Source organism: Sphaeramia orbicularis, chromosome 7, assembly GCF_902148855.1.
Source record: "Sphaeramia orbicularis chromosome 7, fSphaOr1.1, whole genome shotgun sequence".
NCBI lineage: Eukaryota > Metazoa > Chordata > Actinopteri > Kurtiformes > Apogonidae > Sphaeramia > Sphaeramia orbicularis.
The window spans coordinates 36,242,503-36,263,471 of record NC_043963.1 but is presented as its reverse complement, the minus strand read 5'-3'; the positions used below and the strand labels follow the sequence as shown (position 1 = coordinate 36,263,471).

The window sequence follows — 20,969 nt, the reverse complement described above, 5'->3', positions numbered from 1 at the left end:
TTGTCTCTGCTGTGGTGAGGTAGTAAGTTGTGTTGTTGTTGGGGATCAGGATTGCGCACCCCGTTCAGGAGATAACTATACAACTTACTGCCTTCCTCAGTAAAGGCCTTTTGCAACTGTATAGAATTTTTCTTTTTAGGATTTCAGCACATTGTCTATTAAGGAAATATTCTATACTAAAACAATATTTAATTATTCATAAGTAATTGTTGGGCAGTGTAGTGAGAACACTGGAAATCTTGTTATGTATTCATTTTTACTGAAAAACAGGTTCTGTTAGTGTTGTCACATACATGCATTTTCTCTGTGGATGTTTCAGAAGGTGAGCAGGCTCAGGGTAGTGCAGTGTCATGCCTGGACCCACCCAGGGTCTCGGAGGGCTTCCTCACTGCTCCCCCATCTGGCGAGGTCACTCCCACTACCCCGGCTCCTCATGAACAGGCCCTTGTCTCCCTAGAGACTGCCATCAGCCAGCAGGTCCACCAGCCAATTGCTGACCTGCTACTGGCCGAATCACATGCCAGCTCCCTGGCTGCTCTGGCAGGAGCAGGACTTCCACCCTTGTCAGCAGCTGACAGGCCAAGCGGTGAAGTGGAGGCATCTCAGATGGAAATGTCCCCGGCACCCACAATTGGTGAGAGAGCCGGAGGAGGTGGTGGAGGAGAAGGAGCGTTGGATGAAGGCAGGGAAGGTAGAATAACTTTGAAAACTCTTTCTATACAGACCTGCCAAACGTAAGGACACAAAACTATAATGTCTGTCATGGTGTCATCCATGCCGGTAGCTGGAGATAATTTTCCAGACACTTAAAATGAGCCAAGCACAAGGAATTTTGCCGCAGTCTGTGGATTGATTCCGTCTTCTAAATGTTTTTTTTTTCACAGCCTCTCTTAGTCCAGACATTGTGGAGACTTCAGAGCCTGCAGTAGTTGGTGTATCACAGCTAGAAGGGTCACCCATGGATACCAGCAGTCCTGCCTCTGCTACACAAGAAGAAGCTGCTCCCACCCCTGCCCAGACTGCCCACCTGTCACAGGAGCTTTCTGGCAGTGGGGAGAGTGGGTTGACTGACAGACAGACTGATGCAGAGACTGGGTGAGGAGCTTTATTGTGCACTATTTTATTAATCAGTATAGTTCTTACAAAATTAAGATTTTTATCATGGCTTCAAAGTTCCTGCTTTTTAACATGTAGTTTTATTCCACCTCAAGTGACAATTTAGTTGTTCAGATGAAAACGGAAAGAGAAAAATAGGCAAGACCAAATTCAATGTAAATTCAGCCAGATGCCAACTCAGTGGGTGCAAGTACATAGAAGGGACTGAAGTGGTGTAACACTGCACAGTGGCTGACTGCAGTCTGACAGGACTAAGCAGAATTGTGTATCTGGGATGTTTGCATGTTAATGTTTTGCTTTAAGTGAACTTTGCTGTGATTCACTAAAAATGAGTTGGAATCTCCAGGACATTTTTATTTGAACACAAAAGTACAAGATCAGAAATGGGGTGGGAGTTCAAATTATAATACACAGGACAACCAAACCTGAAAAGCTTTTAGACATAGTGTGATTCTTACCAAAGGTAGTCGAAGTTGAGGTGAAGACACTCCAAAAAAAACAGTGGCTTGCATCAGTTTGGTCGAGGTTTCTAAAAACTATACATGCACCACCTGTGTTTTCAGTGGTGGCACCATTGTGATGCCTCAAACACATTTTATACTCAATTTAGGGTGTGGACTTCGTTATTGATGCAGCCAACTTTTAAAAAATTAAATTATCTTTGTACATGGACATTTATAAGTGGTCATTACAAAATACCAAAATACTTTTTTAATTTATTGGTTTGGTAGATATCTCTATTGACAATATTTAAAATTGTGCTGTCAGAATTCACACAGGATTTATTGAGGTGTTCTGAATTCCAAAGTATTTTCCTGTGCATTATTTGTAGTCACAGTCACTTTTACAGTGTACAAATCAATTTAGTTAACTTGTTCCCTTTTTTTTTTTTTTTTTTTTAATTATTATTATTGCCAGCTCCACTTCTGTCTCATCCCCTGGTGAAACCATGCCCAGAAGTGATAGCGCCGACAGCCAGTCTCAGGCCATCCAGGAAGAACCCCTCCCTTCCACCAGCAATGAGGAAGAGGATCCTCTTGCAGGTAGACAACTCTGTGGTTTAAAACATATTTTAATATATCTTATTATTAGAGCCCGACCATTTAATCGGCCCAACGATTATAGCGTATCACCAATTAATCAACATCAGTCAATATGTAACCAGTGTATTAACTTTTTTAACTTGTCCAGAGAGTTAGCGGAGTAGTAAAGTGTGTCAGTTTCATCTCCACTTTGACACAGACCGCTATCCCCCCTGCTCCGAAAATCACAGGCGGCTATTCCCACACACACACACCTGTTGCTTACATTTTAAAGAATGATTTACCAAACAGTTTTATGTCACTACTTATAAAATGCATACTCACATCTTTTCCCAAAAGTCTGGTCTCCCCAGCATAAAAACTACCACATCTACAACCCATGGTTCCCCACGGGTCACGTACTAGTCTAATATAAAACTATTATACAGTGTTTTAAAGTTGTGTAAATTATCTTTGTGAGATTAACAAAGATTTGTGCAACTGTTAGTTCACATGTCCACCATTATGTAATATAAGACTATTATATCCTGTGTATATCAATGTTCTTATTTCATATATCAGTCGATATATCTGTTATCAGCCAATATATCAGCTGTCTGCTGATATATCGGATATCAGCTTTTTTTAGCCCCCAATATCGGCATCGGATACAAAAATCCCATATCGGTCAGGCTGTACTTATTGTATATATTATATATATCTTAATAAATAAATAAATATATTATCTTATTTATGGAATTGTCTTTGACTCGGCAGGTATCAGTCTGCCAGAGGGTGTGGACCCATCTTTCCTGGCAGCTCTTCCAGAGGACATCCGACGAGAGGTGCTGCAAAATCAACTGGGCATCAGACCACCTTCCCGTCCTCCTGCTGCCACCAGCCTCCCTTCCTCTACTGCACCTGTACTGGGAGGGCCGGGGGTTACAGAGGTCAGCCCAGAGTTCCTGGCAGCCCTGCCACCTGCCATCCAGGAGGAGGTGAAAAACTCTTAATTTATCATTTAAATTTAAGCACAATCACAAATAATCAGGTCTATAAACTAACCATGGCCCTTATCCTAGGTTCTTGCCCAACAACGAGCAGAACAGCAGCGCAGAGAGCTAGCTCAGCAGCCTCCACAAGGAGACACTCCTCTGGACCCGGTTACGTTCATCCAGACGCTGCCCTCAGAGCTCCGGCGTAGTGTCCTCGAAGACATGGAGGACAGTGTTTTGGCTGTCATGCCCCCGGACATTGCTGCTGAAGCAGCTGCTTTGCGTAGAGAACAAGAGGCACGCCAGAGGCAACTGATGCATGAGCGACTGTTTGGTCATAGCTCATCATCCGCTCTATCAGCCATCTTGCGTTCACCAGCCTTTACAAGCCGTTTAGGCAGCAACCGTGGAGTCCAGTACACCCGACTGGCTGTGCAGAGAGGAGGCACCTTTCAGATGGGAGGAGGAACAAACCACAGGTGACATGATTTAAACAATTTATTAATATTAGTTGAAGTGTTCATTGATAACCCATCACACTGAGAGACAGAGTGATATGTATGGTTTTCTTCAAAAATTAATAATTTCAATCTGACACTTGTATGTGTGTTGATTTTGTTTCCTCAGACCATCTAGTTCCAGTGTGGACTCCTTGTTGCGTCTACGTGGTCGATTACTGTTGGATCATGAGGCCTTGTCTTGCCTGCTGGTGTTACTGTTCGTGGATGAACCCAAGCTTAACACCAGCCGTTTGCACCGTGTGCTCAGGAACCTCTGCTACCATTCCCAGACTCGTGGGTGGGTCATTCGCAGCCTGCTGTCCATCCTCCAGCGCAGCAGTGAGAGTGAAGTGTGTGTGGAGACGTCACGCTTGGAAGACTCCCGTGGCAAGAGGAGCATCCAGGGGGGCTGTGGAGGAAAAGGCTCAGCCACATCCGCCCTCTCCTCTTCATCAGCTTCTTCTTTAGAGCTACTAAACAGGGTGGAGTCTCGCAGTTCCAGTCAGCTCTCCTGGCTCTCTGTTTCTATGGATGCAGCTTTGGGCTGCCGAACAAACATTTTCCAGATCCAGCGAGCCTCAGGAAGGAAGCATGCAGACCGGCACTCAGCCGGGGGTTCTGCAGGATCAGGAACTATAGGGGGCGGAGTTTCAGGCACAGCAGCAGGTGTCACATGTGCTGGAGGTGGAGGTTCAACTGTCCACATCCACCCACAAGCTGCTCCAGTAGTGTGTCGGCATGTGTTAGACACACTCATCCAGCTAGCCAAAGTAAGACTCCATGTAACATCAGTATCCATTACATCCTTTCCTTTTCAGTTGGGTGTGATAATAGTTCTGAGATGGACTAAATCTGCCGTACAAATGTACTTGGTCTTTGGTCACAGTTCGGTCAACCTCAACTAGATTCCACCACTGTTAAGCTGTCATTATGTCCAACTCTAGCAAGACTAGCTGTATATTTTGTGAATATTAATTACACTTGTAATCCTTTTCCAAGTGCCTATGACACGTAACTGTTTATGGTCATGTGATTTCCTGTAAAAAATTCTGTTGCTCCTTGTTGAGTTCCTTAGTGTCCGTCCTCTACTCCGCTACCATTCCAACATTATGTAACACAAGATACTAGCTTAGAAATGCACTCACCTAATGGCAACAGATATCCAGCACCAAGCACAACACAGACTCCCAACACAAACTTAATCTAAGACATGAGCCTGTGCATATCTTACAGAGAACCTTTTAAGGATGGATTTGAAGATTGCTGATGCTAATTTGTTACATCTCTACTTTCCGAGCTGTAAATGTTAGATCTTTTACCATTTAGACCATATAATTGGATCCTCCTTGTCTGTCCCTACAGGTGTTCCCCAGCCACTTCACACAGCAGCGCTGTAAGGATCTGTCAACATCCTCCTCTGACATAGAGTCGCGTCTTTGTTCAAGCTCCTCTGGGGGAGGGGGTGGGGGCTCCAGGTCAGGATCGCAGTCCCAGACCAGTGTCAGCTCCAATGCCTCTAACACCCAAAACTCTTTGGGCTCCTCTGCTGTTACTCCGCAGTCACTGGGAATCTCCACCGATTTTTGGGACCTGCTGGTCAAGCTGGACAACATGAATGTCAGCCGTAAGGGCAAAGCCTCTATGAAGACAGTGCCTCTGGGTGGCAGTGCAGAGGCTGAGGGGGCTCAGTTCAGCTTGGAGACATCCCCTCTTGGCCAGCTGATGAACATGCTGTCCCACCCTGTAATCCGACGGAGCTCTTTGCTTACAGAAAAGCTGCTGCGGCTGCTTTCCCTCATATCCATAGCCCTACCTGACAATAAAGCCACCGAGGTGCCTGCTGGACACCCGACCCCACAGGCTGCCAACCCCATCATAGCAACTAGCTCAGGTGCCACAGCCCCAATCACAACACAGAGCTCAGCATCAGCAGGCTCTACGCAGGCCACAGTGGTGGGGACAGGGGCCACTGCAGGAGTTGCAGCCCAGGGTACATCCTCAGGGACTGGTTTGGTGGCCTCCCTAACACCTTCCACAACAATCTCAATACCCACATCCACTGGAACCACCTCCACAGGTAGTAATCACTTATTGCACCTCCAAACAAAAAGGCATGAAATATTTAATACTACATAAAGTGTCCACAGTTTCAGTAGAAAAGGTGTAATGTTTGTTTTGAATAAACAGGGAAACAGCGGAGTATGGTGAGCAGTACAGAGATTGACAACAAGATGGCCTCTGCTGGACTTACAGAGAAACAACTTCAGCTCTCTGTAGAGGTATGCAGAGATAAAGGATAAATTTCACACTCAGCTTTCATTCTGCGTATGGGAAATTTCAGTCCTCTTCACAGAAATGTTGATTTCTGCAACATACTGCAAGATATTAGTTTGCTTATAACTATTGAAGATCATTTGAGGCAAATGCTGAACATGGTCTATCTCAGGTTTCAGTTAATGAGAGCACTTTGTTTCAGCTGTCATTACTACAAATCCTTGATTGCTTCAAATTGTATTTACAATCCCTTAGATGTTTTTCTAACAGCTCTTCTTTCTCACAGGTGTTAACATCCCATTCATGTTCAGAGGAGGGTCTGGAGGATGCAGCAAACATTTTGCTGCAGCTGTCTAGAGGAGACAGTAGCACTAGGGACACTGTGCTTAGACTGCTGCTCAGTGGCGCTCGACACCTTGGATACACTCTTTGTAAACAGATCGGTCAGTGCTGCAAACCTACATAGAAAGGAATAATTTTGTTCAAATGTAAGTAGTTTCCTTCCCTGACGTGTCACAATATTTTCTCTATCCCAGGCACGTTACTAGCCGAGCTTAGAGAGTACAACTTGGAGCAGCAGAGACGAGCACAAGCTGATTCTCATTCCCCAGATGCCCCTCCTGAGGATTCCTCGATCTCAGCCCGACTCAAGGGCAAAATGACCAGCAGGTTAGTCATCAGTAACCCTGTGGCTGCGTGTTGAAGTTGACATTGAACACTGCAGCAGACTTGGCCAGATCTTACGATCAGATTAGTTTGTCCAGGCAAGATGCCATAATGTTAGTATGTCTGGCTTTGCATGTTAGTTGGTTTTTAGTTTGTTTTATTTTTTCCCCGTTATTTTCTGTGAAGCCTCTACTTATTTGGGGTTTTTTTGGGGACAGGTTTGATGGGTCAGAGAGCGTGGTAATTGTGGCTGCCCAGAAGCGCACACTTGGAGGACGCGAACTACAGCTTCCCTGTATGAGCTCACTAACCTCAAAAACATCAACACAGAAGTTTTTCCTAAGAGTGCTGCAGGTTATTATCCAACTTCGTGAGGACACACGGCGTGCTAACAAAAAAGCCAAACAGACAGGGCGATTAGGTAAGAAGGCTTAATATGTGCACAGTATGCCTAAGGTTTCATTCTTATCCATGGAGTTAAGAAAAATGTGCTCTTTGTCTGTTAATGGTAAGGTTCTACAAGTCTGGGTTCAGCCAGCAGCATCCAGGCTGCGGTACGTCAGCTAGAGGCTGAAGCTGATGCCATCATCCAGATGGTGAGAGAGGGTCAGCGGGCACGCCGGCTTCAACAGGCAGCCCCCCCCACCGCCTCTGCCGCCGTGGCCGTCGCTGCCGGATCCTCCGTTGCGGCCCCCCATGCCCCCACTGGTGCTGCTCCCCCTGCTGGCACAGCTGCCGCTGCCACGGTTAGCATGGGCCGCACTGACAGCAGGCATACTCCTACTTACACACAGCATACATTTACAGGAGAGCTTTGAAAAAATGCAATAAAAAAAATCAAATATCAAGTCCATAGTATGACCATCACAGTATAATTATTTGGAAATTACTTTGTTGGTCATCTGGCTGAATGCTTAAAACTGGCTGTAGACTTCTGCCAGGCTGTGTGCAATTTGGGAAATTTTTAGTTCATTTTTAGTAATGCACATCTGTCTTACTAAGTATTGAAAAATACCCACAGTTAACTGTATTTATGAATTTTGTATTGGTATTGCTGTGCATAATACAGTGTGCAGTTGTATTACACACTGCTACATCAAGTGTTTTATAGATAGACATCTTCACTGTTGCCATGATAAATATTGACAGCGCTCTCAGAAAGACAGATGTGCCAGTGATTCACTACATTTAAAAGTAATGTCTTTGCATTGACATGTTCTACTTTTGAAATGGTCGCAGTGTGAATGTGCTGCCTGCTCCCAACAGTTTGATCTGATGTTTGTTTTGCTGGCTGACTTGGCTTTATGCTTTTGGCCTCCCACCTACTCAAGCCTAGTTTCCTCTATTCTCATAGTGGAATAAGAATGTTGAAATGCATGGCAGTCTCAACAATGACGATTATGCCCAAATAAAAAGCAGTTCTATTAATTATTTCTTCCACCTTCCTCTTTTCTCTGTCCTTTCACTACTTCCTGTTTTAAATTTTGAAGTCTGAGGTGCAGTCTATGTCCGATGCCCAGGCAGCCCAGAGAGATGATTCCCCAATGGACGTGGACCAGCCATCCCCTCTAGAGCAGGACCCTGCACCTCTGGGTATGTTTCAGCTGCACCCCTTCACCACCACAACTGTCACTGGTGTGTTTACGCTACATGTTTTTGTGCTAATTTTAAGGGTTGAAAGAGGATTCAAATGGACCATTTAATTTGTTAGATCAGTGTAGGTTGTAAGGCAAGGTGTTGAAAATCATGAAAAAGGTTGAACTTGTAATTCTATCAAAATAATGATATAACGTCTTTCAACAACATTCCTTCAATAGTTCTGCACATTATCTACTAGTAAGCAGAGTCAATAGTGTAACCGTTCATTAAAATTTTCCTCTTAGATGAAGATGGAAATGGTCAGTCAGAGAGTGAGGAAAGACTCCCAGACCTTCCTCTACTCAGCGAGCAGTTGCTATTGGATGAACTGTGGGACATGCTTGGCGAGTGTCTGAAAGAACTGGAGGAGTCCCATGACCAGCATGCAGTCTTGGGTAAGCTGAGACTATCTTGTGTAAAGGATGTATTTGTGGTATATGGGATTCGTGTTGTATATCTTTTGGTGCATAGTTGTGACCTCTCTTCTTCTGATTACTTTTAACAGTTCTCCAACCTGCTGTAGAAGCTTTCTTCCTTGTCCATGCTACGGAGCGAGAAAGCAAACCTCCAGTGAGGGACACTAGGGAGAGCCAACTGTCTCACATCAAAGATGAACCCCCACCACTGTCCCCAGCACCTCTTACCCCTGCCACACCTTCTTCCTTAGACCCATTCTTCTCCAGGGAACCATCTTCCATGCACATCTCTTCAAACCTGCCTCCAGACACCCAGAAGTTCCTCCGCTTTGCAGGTATATTCGAAAAATTAAAGAATGGCACATAAAGGTTTGTTTTCACATGGAGTACAGGTAGCAGTAACAACTGTCTTACATTTTAGAAACTCACCGCACAGTGCTTAACCAGATCCTGCGACAGTCCACCACTCATTTGGCTGACGGGCCTTTTGCAGTATTGGTTGACTACATACGCATCTTGGACTTTGATGTTAAGCGGAAGTAAGGAAGACTCCAACTGTTTTTTTTTTGTTTTGTTTTTTAATTGTTTTTTTTGTTTGTTTGTTTGTTTGTTTGTTTCTCTCATTTTGCACCACTCAAACTCTGATGTGTCGGCCATCTGTGCAGGTACTTCCGGCAGGAGCTAGAGCGACTAGACGAGGGCTTAAGGAAGGAGGACATGGCTGTGCATGTGAGGAGAGACCATGTGTTTGAGGACTCCTACAGGGAGTTGCATCGCAAGAGCCCAGAGGACATGAAGAATAGACTGTGAGACCCCGCTGCTCTTAAATCCTCCTTCCAGTCTGCCTCAAATCGCACCTATTAGTTACTTACACTAAGCTGCCTTTCCATTGCAGGTACATTGTGTTTGAAGGGGAGGAAGGCCAGGATGCTGGTGGCCTGCTGAGGGAGTGGTACATGATCATCTCCCGGGAGATGTTCAACCCCATGTACGCTCTTTTCCGCACTTCACCAGGTGACCGGGTAACCTATACGATCAACCCTTCATCCCACTGCAACCCCAACCACCTCAGCTACTTCAAGTTTGTCGGTCGTGTGGTGGCCAAGGCAGTCTATGATAACCGGTTATTGGAGTGCTATTTCACCCGCAGCTTCTACAAGCACATCCTGGGCAAGAGTGTCAGGTATTGAAACAAACTGTGGATACAAACCAGTTTTATTGTCTTGAAATTGTATTAGGTTGTTTTTTGTATGGTCTTTCAGTGTGGTTTTTGACTTCGGTTTAGTTTTAGTTTGGTTGGTAGTACTAAACACTGCATTAGCATTGCCTATTTAGTTTGTGCACTGTGGTACTCAGTCTTTGTCTATTTGTGTTTACAGGTACACAGACATGGAGAGTGAAGACTACCCATTCTTTCAGGGCTTGGTGTACTTGTTGGAGAATGACGTGTCCACACTGGGCTATGAGCTGACATTCAGCACAGAGGTTGGTGTCTGTTCTCTAATCGCACCAATTAGTTTGAAGTGGAAAATTGAATTTTCATGCTGCATCCTCTAATAAATTGCTAAAATTGGGATTGGACCCAAAGGGCTTGAATCACACATGTTTAATGTCTTCATCGAATATGAGCTGAAATAGTCATTTGGAGACTAGAAGCTCTGAAATAGCCTTTGGTAATGTGGATCTTAATCTGCCTCACCATGAGACAAGTGATGGTAAATGTCTTGTTGTGCTGTATGTGTAGGTCCAAGAGTTTGGGGTGTGTGAAGTGAGAGACCTCAAGCCAAATGGAGCCAATATCCTGGTCACGGAGGAAAACAAAAAAGAATATGTACACCTCGTCTGCCAGATGAAGATGACAGGTGCGATTATGTTTTGATTTGTTTCAATTCAGGATTATTTTCATCAACAGGAGCACCATAATAACAGTCAGTACTGTTACTAAAACAACCAGTGAATACAAATGAGTTTTAATTATTTTGTCAAAACCAACAGATGGCATTTAAAATGCTCAAATTATTGGAGTGAAACAAGTTTCTAATCATGCAGTGCACAGAGGAAACACTAGGTGGCATCATATGAAATATGGAACTGATAACTATGCACCAGAGCCAAAGACATTTTCTCTAGGGCAGCTGGAGAATGCTGCTAATGACAGTCAGCCATCAACCTAAGTACATTATTCAGTAAAGATGAGGATTTTCTGCTGATTATTTTAAATACGCTGCAGACAAATTGACAGAAGTGTTGGTTACCCAGGAAAGTAAATCACAGAATGATATGCAAGCATGAATGCCTGTTCTTTTTAAAATTTTCTTTAGGTGCAATCCGCAAGCAGCTGGCAGCCTTCCTTGAGGGATTCTATGAAATCATCCCTAAGAGGCTGATCTCCATCTTCACTGAGCAGGAGCTGGAGCTGCTCATCTCTGGCCTTCCTACTATTGACATCGATGACTTGAAGGCCAACACTGAATACCACAAATACCAGTCCAGCTCCATCCAGGTAAGGATTAAGAAATGTGTTTCCCTCATTGTACCGAGGATACTCACACAATTTAAGGTTCTAATCTTACATTCATGTTATACTTTTACATAGGTCTAATAGAGCTAACATAGATCTACTAGAACTAACAAAGTGATTGAGATAAAAAAAAAAAAAAAAAATCCCCATAATTTAAAAAATGAAAAGAAAAAAAAAATTTTTTAATCTTACTGTGGACATAATATCATCAGTGAAGCAGCCTTGTTAAAGTTGAGTAAAGTTTTTCCAAGATTCTTCACCTGATTTAAAAAATGGAGAAAAAAAAAAAAGTTTTTAATCTGACTGTGGACATGAAATCACCAGTGAAGCAGCCTTGTTAAAGTTAAGTAAAGTTTTTCCAAGATTCTTCACCTGATTCTTTGCACATTTCCTGGTCGTACATAAACTGTGTGTGAAATTTGAAGTGCACCGTTAAATGCCTGAAATTCCATTTTCAGATTTTTTTTTTTTTTTTTACAAATTTCCGAAAATTGGAACTTAGAAAGTTTGTCCAACCAATTCCTCAAAGGCTATTCACCCAATTCGACAAATTAGGTTCTAATTGAAAGTTTAGACTTGGGCAGAATAATGTTTGTCTTGGTTTGACTGAACTACCCAAAAAGGACAGTAATGTAGTTGAATCTAGTTAAAATTATCTTTAATTTAAAATTCAAAATGAATCCCTCTGGAGGCAGTGGTATCAGTGAGCAGGAGGGCAAAGTGTTGTGCTGTGGGGTGGGGGTATTGGTAAGCTCCACTGACTTTACTAATTGTAAAACTGAACAGTTTTGGAGTTTTTTTTTTCTTTTTAAATAATCTCCACCTTATCACTTCAGATTCAGTGGTTCTGGAGGGCCTTGCGGTCTTTTGACCAGGCAGACAGGGCCAAGTTCCTGCAGTTTGTTACTGGCACGTCTAAGGTCCCCCTTCAGGGTTTCGCTGCTCTGGAGGGCATGAACGGTATCCAGAAGTTCCAGATCCACCGTGATGATCGCTCCACTGACCGCCTGCCGTCTGCTCATACCTGGTAAACCTGTAGCATGATTTCAAAACCTAAAAAATAACCACAGCAGACATGAATGTGGAATAAATGTTGATTTAAATTCTGTTTTTGTTTGCTCATAGCTTTAACCAGCTGGACCTCCCGGCCTATGAGAGCTATGAGAAGCTGAGACATATGCTGCTGTTGGCCATTCAGGAATGCTCCGAGGGATTCGGACTGGCTTAAACTGAGACTCTTAACACAAACACACACAGACATTTGATTTAGGTTTGCCTACTCCTGATACATTCACACAGATAAGATTTGAACACACATGCACACTAATACACACACATTCACATGTTCTCATACACATTACTGGATAACTTGTTGAATGGCCTAGACTTACTGGTTTCTATTCCTTATAAAACAGATAAAACCAGCAAGTGAACTGGACTGATTGACATGACCTATTACACAGAGAGCCTCATGTTGACACAAATGTGTCTCCCTCCCCAGTTTAATGGCAAATGCAACTGCAGATTCAGAGGATTAAAAACATGGACTAATATAAGAGACATTTTCTTCATTTAGTTTGATTTCTCTGTACAAAAGGTTTGGGAGTTTATTATGTTGAATCTTTTTTGTTCTCTGGCTGTGTAAAAAGAAAAAGAATGTTGTTTGAACAGGATGGTTATAAAACCTTTGGGGAAAAAATGTTGGTGGTTTCTTGTTGCTAATTTGTGACCTCACAAGCCTTGATGATGGGGAACATTTTTATGGGGGTGGGGGGGTATATGAACAACTTGAGAAGTTTTGGAGATATTCACAAAAATGCACTTTTCAAAGTTTTGTGGCATTTTTAAGGAAGGATGGTACAAAAAATGAAGAGAAAATCTGAAGGAGATAAAAGACATTAACCATAAATTCTAGAGTATTTTTGGCTATTAAATCGCTGACCCAGCCTTGAGCCTTTGAATCAGAGTGGAATAACTACATGAATAAATGCATAAAATTGCGTCCATTGTCTCTTTTAACAATGTTTTAATCATCTGCAGTGAACTCCTTTTTAAACAAACGTGTCGGTTAAAGTTAATTATCTGGATATAGAATCAAAGGACCATAAACTGTACCGTGTAGAATACAGTACTTAGATTTTGAGCATAATAATCCTTTTCCAATGATTCTGTTGACATTGATCCCATTGTTTACATTCACATTGATCCCAACAGGGAGCTGTAGACTGACCCTCATGATAAGATCACTTAAGTACAGTTGTATTATGTATAATGACTGATGACTAATACCATCCTGCGGCACTTTCCTTATGCAGTGCCTGAAACCTTTGGCTTAAACGATCAGTTAAGAGATTAACGGGTTTGTTTGTAGCGCTGCTGACACTGACCCACTCCAGCTTCCCATCTGAAGTGACTCTAGACCTGTTGACATAATGAGGGGTAAATACGTTGTCCCTTCTTGGAAGACATTTTAATCACTGATGAACAAAAGATGACACAGCAATCGCTCCTTGTTAGGTTTTTTTTTTTTTTTTTTTTTTTTGTATTTTCTCATCTTAGACTGGGCCCAAATGGAAATGTAAGTTGCTCCCCACTTGAACATTTAAAGCAGTGATTCTGTTCTGAATGAAATCACACTCATGTGGTCCTGGTGATAAAGCTTTAGGTTAAAGCCTCAGGATAAAACGCCTCATAAATTATACTCCCCAGATTTTTTTTTTTTTTTTCCCCCAACTAAAAGATTTCCTGTAAACATCTTTCGCAATATGAGGGGAAGGATTTGCAATTGAAATGAGGATGTAATCTGTGCCTTTTCCAGCTAAAAGATTTCACAATACATTTCCTCATAAATTCTGTCCCAATTCAAAGGGGGTTAAGTTTCTGTGGAATATATGTCTCCTTGGTGTCTCCTGTTAGTGTCGCAGCAGAGATCTGATCGACCCATATGCACACATGGACCTGATTATGCTTTATTTCATGATAAAACTCATAAATCATACTCGAAAGATTTATTTTACAATTTTCCAGGCAAGAATTTGAAAATATCTGTTGTTGTACGAGGGCTGGGGTTTGCTGTTAAATAAGAAAAATATATTGATCAGCTGTAACGTCACAAAGTGATAGTGATGTGGATTATTTGGTTACAAAAGGTGGGATGTATTAGGCAAAAGAAAATTTAATCATTGTTTATTTGTTGTCAGCAGCAGCATGATCAGAGGGGCCACATTGGAATGGTCAGGTCATTTCCAAACTGGGTGTTCTTGGTCTCCAGTGGTTAATGCTTATGAAAAGTGTTCTGAGGAAGGACAACTGGATCTCAGTCTAATAACATCTGATAAATGTGCTGAACAAACATCTAATCTGTGGATGTTCCGTGTTACAACCTACAGGACTTCAGGGATCTGCTGCCAGATACCACAACAGGCCCTCAGAGGTCTTACGAAGTCCATCCCTCGGGTTAGACCTGTTTAAGACAACTAAAGGTGGACCTACACAACATTAGGGATGTGGTAATAAAATGTTCGGACAGATGCTTCACAACGGTTGAGATCTGGTTGCCCTTCATTATTAACGCCCAACAGTACCTGCAGTTTTACAGATGTTCTGAACAGCCATTACCATTTTAATATGGCTGTCGTCAAAGTCGTTAAGATCCTTAATGCTTGTCCGTTTGGCTGCTTCCAACACATCTACTTCAAGGACTGACGTTCACTTCCTTCCAGAATTCTGCATTTCTTCACAAATTCTTACTCGAAGGCTGATGAGTGAGGGATTCTGTCAGATGTAGACACTGACAGAAGAGAAATGTTACAAAAAAAAAAACAACCTCAGAGTTTTCTTTAAGGTTTGTGGAGAGCTTGTAGGTGCTGGGATAGCTTGACAGGGTTTAACTAAAAAGATATTTTTGTTTAGTTTTGGATGTGTAGTATTATAATCCTAATAAAATAACTAATTTTCTGTTAATATGTGGGAACAACTGTATTTACATTTGAAGTTTACATCTAAGACAGCAACATTTGTGATCTGAATGAACCTCTGGACGTCTTCAGGTAGAAAAGTCAATCATCAGTAGAATAGAAAATTGAATGAAAGACAAAACCTCGAATCCCATTCAAGTACATACAAATGCTGTCTGACAACTGCAACAAAAACCTACCCACACCTTGTATTAGTCTTGTTCTTATCCAGAAAATCTTCATGACTTGGGATTTAAAGCTAATTACTTTTTGTGGTCTTGCAGCCACACATTGCAGTTAAAGACTTCCTTTATTTGTTCTGCCTCTCTGGGTTTCCTTCTTCCCCATTTGTCTCCTCGCTCATCGTCTAAAGCCCTTGCTTGTCTGCAGTTTGCACCTGTCATCCCCTCTCTTCCTCTCAATTCTCCCCTGTGTTTCCATCTTCTTTTACCTACTCTTGCGTGCTGAATTTGTTCCACTCGAGGACTTGCTACAACAGTGGAAATCGAATCCCCCACTGCCACTGCCAGTGTTTCACTGCTGCTTCTGTTTGACCCCCACCCCCCTTCCTCTTACACAAAATGCTACACACCGGTTGCAGAATAGGGAGCGTCCATGTCTGATTTGGTGTGTGCTGAGGCGTGATAAATGAAATTACAGTGCTGTCATGCAGGGTTTTCAGACCCCACGCTAAGCTGAGGTTTACAGTACATTGGACAGCCTGGTTTTGGGGCCCTCATCCCCCTTTCATGTATGAAACACATGCAATTTTCCATTAGCCACACTTGATTTGCATCTTCTGAAAGCATCTGTTGCTGGATGGAGACAGATTTGCAAATACAGAAGAAATATAATCTATGCAGGAAGTTGTTTGTCCAAACATCACCATACACCATACATTTCCGCATAATTTCTGTTCTCACTGAAGCTGAAATTCCAATGTCAACTTATGCAGAATATTTTGTCTTGTACCTGCTTAGAAATGGAATTAATGATGCTGTTAAATGAGACATTGTGATGCTCTTCCACTGGGTGGGGCTAATTAGACTAGAACAGGGTGTTCCCTATCACACATTTTTCATCTCAGTGCATTTGGTCTCCAGCAAAGTCACTCAGATGTTTTCTGTTTCATTATCCAAGAAACAGTTTGACTGTTGTAAACTAAAATTATTTCTGTTTGGAGCTGCTGACGCATTCAGAAGGAGAAAACCAAATCAGATTTTTTTTCAGACTCAAGTTTTTTTCATACTCTGATATGACAAAATAAATGACCAGAGAATTGATGAAAAAGTAGGAAAAAATCACTCTATGAACTACATTAAAAAACTTGCTGGTAGCAAACAAAATTCAGCAACAATGGCAATCGCTCTCTATTAGCAACAGTGAAGCTGAGGAGGAAATGAAGGCCGATGGAGTTCATTAATAATGACTGTTTTGTGCGTGAGCCAAAGAGCTCTCAGCCTAATACATTTTACTGCTGCTGTCTTCGGTGTCTCTGGAATAAATCACAATATTACAGCCACAACAGAATGAAATGATAAAAGGCTTCTTTAGTGTAGAGCCCAATGGGCAAAGGGACAACATCAGTTCATTAGAGTAATTGGTTTAATGTTTCTAATTAGCTAGAGAGATATTTATATAAAAGAAAATTGATGACAGTGTCACCCGTGCTGTACAGAATGCGTCACCCAGATCCTCTGTTGTGGAAGTTTCTTGATTCTCCAAAATACCAGAGGGAGAAAAGGTGATGAATATTTATAATTGGTACACAGTGAATTCATTTGCAACAGTGAGCAGTTAGCAGTGTTGCTATTTACAGCATGTGAGTTAACACATTGTCATTGTTTCCTTCTCTTAATTGACAATGGCTTGTTCACAATAAATGTTCTAAATACAACCTCAGAAACATTAGTCATACTACAATTTTTTACATTCTCTGCTGTAGGGGAATGTAACAACTAAGTACTTTTACTCAGGTACTGTATTTAAGTACGACTGAGGTACTGAGTATTTGAAATATTTCCATGTTCTTCATACTAATACTCCACTATATGTCAGATTTTAGTCCTGCTATAGAAGCGTGTAGTCCACCATTGTTCTTCTGGTTCCACAATTTTATTGACCCACCTGTTTGTGTTCCTGGTTAGTTTAACTGACTGTTCCCATGGTAATAAAAAAAAAAAAACAAAAAAAAAAAAACAGGACCTTTTGTCAGTTGTGCCAGTTTGTTTAATAATTTAGTTATTTATATTTTTGTTTTATTTATTTAACAATATTCATTCTTAGTTCTTCACCTGGTGTCCCCTAGGAAGCAAAAAGCTCCAGTTTCCATTTTTATCAGTTTTGCTCTGTCTGTGGTCCATGCCCACTTCAACCAAATTTCATGAAGACTGATCACATAACCTCCCTAGTGAAGGTATATATTAATTAATCCTTATTGTTATAATTAATAAAGATATTTATTATTAAAATATTTTGTGGGAGTACTTTTCCCTTTATTACGGGACACATGTGCCATGGCATCATTTATGCCACACAGTATTGCACTGTCACCTGACCAGTGTTTTTTATTTCCATCTATAGTTGGCCAGGCAGCATATATAACAGTCTACACAGAAATTCAGAAATTAATTAAAACTAGTACTTGCACTAAGGCTGTTAAATTACCCACAAAAATGTCCTCAGAAAATTAGCCAAAAATGTTATTTCACAACGGTCAAAAGGCATCTCTGTTAAAATTAGAAATAAACCTGTGTATAAAATCTTGAGATAGTAATTTTTAGAAGATCCTCTACTGTGACCTTGACCTTTGAAGGTCAAACTTATTGTGGCTCTAAATCTTGACACTATACATGTATGTGATAACTAGAGCCTACTCAGATGATCATAACAGGGCATGACTGGATATGGAGGCCCTGGCAATCTGATCCTCGGCTGCCTAAACTGGTTACCAGGACGAGGAATGTTACCTCTCTTGTGGGGAAGGAGCCTGAGTTGGTGCAGGAGACTGAGATACTGGTTAGATATAGTCAGGCTCACCGTTACACATAGTTTGGCTCTGGAGCCAATCTCCTCAAGGGGGTTGGACTCTTTTCAGTTCTGGAATTGCCCAGGGTGAGAGGCATAGAGCAGATGTGGGGTTAGTTGTACCCCCTGGCTCAGCGCCTGTATGTTGGACTTTACCCCAGCAAACAAGAGGGTTGCTTCCCTGCACCTTTGAGCTAGGAAACAGGCTTTGACTGTTGTTTGTGCCTGTGCACCGAACAACAGTTCAGAGTCTCTGGCCATCTCGGAGTCTCTTGGTGGTGTACTGGAAGGTGCTCCATGTGGGGACTCCATTGTTCTACTGGGGGACTTCAATACTCATGTGGGCAAGGACAGTGAGATTTGGAGAGATGCGATTGGGAGGACCGGACTGGCTGATTTGAACCTGAGCAGTGTTTGTTATGGACAGCTTGTCCAAAATGAACACCTTGTCCAAACATGAGGGTGTTCATAAGTGCATATGGCACCAGGACACATGAGGTTATAGGTCAATGATCAGTTTTGTAGTTGTTTCTTCAGACTTGCGGCTGTATGTCTTGGACATTTGGGTGAAGAGAGGTGCAGAGCTGTAAACTGATCACCATCTGGGAGTGAGGTGGATCTGATGGCAGGGACTTCTGCTGACCTCAACTTGGGATACCATCAGATGGTGGAAGGACTACTTTTAGGATCTCCTAAACCCTCTGCCTTCTGTGGTGGAAGCAGAGCCCTGGGACTCAGGGGTGGGTCCCCCATCACCCAGGCTGAGATCTTCAAGGTAGTTGGACAACTCCTTGGTGACCAAGCCCCTGGAGTAGATGAAATCTGTCCCAAGTTCCTTAAAGCTCTGGTTGTTGTGGGGCTGTCTTGGCTTACGTGCCTCTTCAGCATGACGTGGAGGATAGGGATAGTACCACTGGATTGGCAGACTGGGATGGGGGGACCGGAAGGTATGTTCCAACTATAGGGGGATCACACGCCTCAGCCTCCCTGGAAAGGCCTATGCCAGGGTACTGGAGAGGAGATTCCGACTGATAGTCGAACCCCAGATTCAGAAGGAATAATGTGGTTGTCGCCTCAGTTGTGGAACATTGGACCAGCTCTTTACCCTCTACACACTCCTAGAGGGTTCATGGGAGTTTGCCCATCCACTTCATATCTGTTTTATGGATTTGGAGAAGGCAATCATGTCCCTTAGGGAATCCTGTGGGGGGTGCTGCAGGAGTATGAGGTCGATGGCCCACTGCTATGGACCATTAGGTCCTTGTATGACGGGAGCCAGAGCTTGGTCCACATTGCTGGTATTAAATCAGATTCGTTCTCAGTATGAGTTGGTCTCCACCAGGGCTACAGTTTGTCACCAATTCTGTTCATAATCTTTATTGACAGAATTTCTAGGCACAGCCAGGGAGGGAGGGGGTCTGTTTTGGGGCCTCAGGATTGCATCTCTGCTTTTTGCAGATGATGTGGTCTAGTTGGCTTCATCAGGCTGTCATCTCCAGCTTGCCTTCCAGCTGTCAAGTGTGAAGTAGCCCAGATAAAGAACAGCACCTCCAAGTCTGAGGCCATGGTCCTCAGTAGGAAAAGGATGGAGTGCTCTCTCCAGGTTGGAGAAGAGTCGTTGCCCCAAGTGGAGGAGTTTAAGTATCCCAGGGTCTTGTTCATGAGTGAGGGAAGGATGGAACCTGAAATTGACAGGTGGTCTGTTGTGGTAAAGAAAGAGCTGAGCCAAAAGGCAAAACTCTCAATTTTCTGGTTGATCTATGCTACTACTTTCACCTATGGTCATGAGGTGTGGGTAGTGACCAAAAAGACAAGCTCAAGTGGTACGAATGTGTTTTCCCTGCAGGATGGCTGTGTTCTCCCTTGCAAATAAGGTGAGGAGTTCAGCCATCTCCTGTCGCTATAGAGGCTCAGAGTAGAGCCTCTGCTTCTCCACATTGAGAGAAGCTAGCTGAGGTGGTTCAGGCATCTGGTCGGGATGCCTCCTGGACGCCTCCCTGGTGAGGTGTTCGGGACATGTCCAACTGGGAGGAGACTCCGGGACAGACCCAGGGCATGCTGGAGGGATTATATCTCTCGGCTAGCCTGGGAACACCTTGGAGGAGCTAGAGAACATGGCTGGGGAGAGGGAGGTCCAGGCCGGGCTTCTCTACTCAAGATGATGCCCCTGCAACCCAGACCTAGATAGAGTGGAAGAAGATGGATGGATGAAAGGATTCTGTTATTTTACTTTTGGTACTTAAATTATATTTAAATGCTTGATTTGAAGTAAAGTTTCGAATGCAGATTTTTTTCATATGTAATGAAACTTGTAAATGTTTTTATGTTGTATTTTCTACACTATCTAAATACTTTCTGCACCACGGTTCAACATTATACTGAAAATTTAGGGAATGAAATGTTAGCAATTTGACATATCAAGGTGGACAGGAGCAGCCCTCAGTTTTGACAGCAGTGTGACGGGTTTAGGAGGGTGTTATGTGCTGTTGCGAATCTGTTGTGAATCTGTCAGGTTTGTCATCACCTCCTGATTAAGCTGCTATCTCTGCTCTGCCTGTGAGGACAAGGACCAGGGAGGGAAGGAGAGCAGCAGAAATGACTGAACGCTCCACAGAGAAGCAATATGACATTTTTGGCTTCCTGTTATTGCTCAAATATTTGCTTTGTCCTTTGGGGAAAATGGAGAGTGTACTGGGAAAAACTCGGGCTCAGGTGGGTACACATAAACCGGCCTTTGGTCACAGACATGAGAGCTGTGACTGCAGAGTCCTGAGTCAAACCAGAAGTGACACACTGTCTACTGTAAAGGTCAAAGTCTTTATTACCTCTGAGCTTCCA

At 42.8% G+C, this 20,969-nt stretch overlaps 1 protein-coding gene across 11 annotated transcripts in view; it reads left to right on the top strand.

The window, feature by feature from the left end:
* The window catches only part of huwe1 (HECT, UBA and WWE domain containing E3 ubiquitin protein ligase 1), a 38,961-nt gene extending 25,809 nt beyond the window's left edge, over positions 1 to 13,152 (top strand). For 9 of the 11 annotated variants that reach the window (XM_030139701.1, XM_030139711.1, XM_030139705.1 and 6 more), the window contains 23 exons: positions 320 to 691; positions 885 to 1,095; positions 2,035 to 2,159; positions 2,916 to 3,136; positions 3,221 to 3,612; positions 3,761 to 4,403; positions 4,996 to 5,710; positions 5,821 to 5,912; positions 6,194 to 6,350; positions 6,444 to 6,576; positions 6,792 to 6,994; positions 7,087 to 7,319; positions 8,064 to 8,166; positions 8,457 to 8,606; positions 8,717 to 8,962; positions 9,049 to 9,166; positions 9,293 to 9,433; positions 9,523 to 9,810; positions 10,007 to 10,112; positions 10,372 to 10,489; positions 10,949 to 11,130; positions 11,985 to 12,175; positions 12,274 to 13,152. In XM_030139701.1, the coding sequence (XP_029995561.1) occupies positions 320 to 691; positions 885 to 1,095; positions 2,035 to 2,159; positions 2,916 to 3,136; positions 3,221 to 3,612; positions 3,761 to 4,403; positions 4,996 to 5,710; positions 5,821 to 5,912; positions 6,194 to 6,350; positions 6,444 to 6,576; positions 6,792 to 6,994; positions 7,087 to 7,319; positions 8,064 to 8,166; positions 8,457 to 8,606; positions 8,717 to 8,962; positions 9,049 to 9,166; positions 9,293 to 9,433; positions 9,523 to 9,810; positions 10,007 to 10,112; positions 10,372 to 10,489; positions 10,949 to 11,130; positions 11,985 to 12,175; positions 12,274 to 12,376 (5,243 nt within the window). In that variant the 3' untranslated portion in view covers positions 12,377 to 13,152. The remainder of the gene's footprint in view (positions 1 to 319; positions 692 to 884; positions 1,096 to 2,034; positions 2,160 to 2,915; positions 3,137 to 3,220; positions 3,613 to 3,760; positions 4,404 to 4,995; positions 5,711 to 5,820; positions 5,913 to 6,193; positions 6,351 to 6,443; positions 6,577 to 6,791; positions 6,995 to 7,086; positions 7,320 to 8,063; positions 8,167 to 8,456; positions 8,607 to 8,716; positions 8,963 to 9,048; positions 9,167 to 9,292; positions 9,434 to 9,522; positions 9,811 to 10,006; positions 10,113 to 10,371; positions 10,490 to 10,948; positions 11,131 to 11,984; positions 12,176 to 12,273) is intronic. The other 2 variants (XM_030139709.1, XM_030139710.1) reach the window with 2 other exon arrangements.
* Positions 13,153 to 20,969: the final 7,817 nt, after the last annotated feature.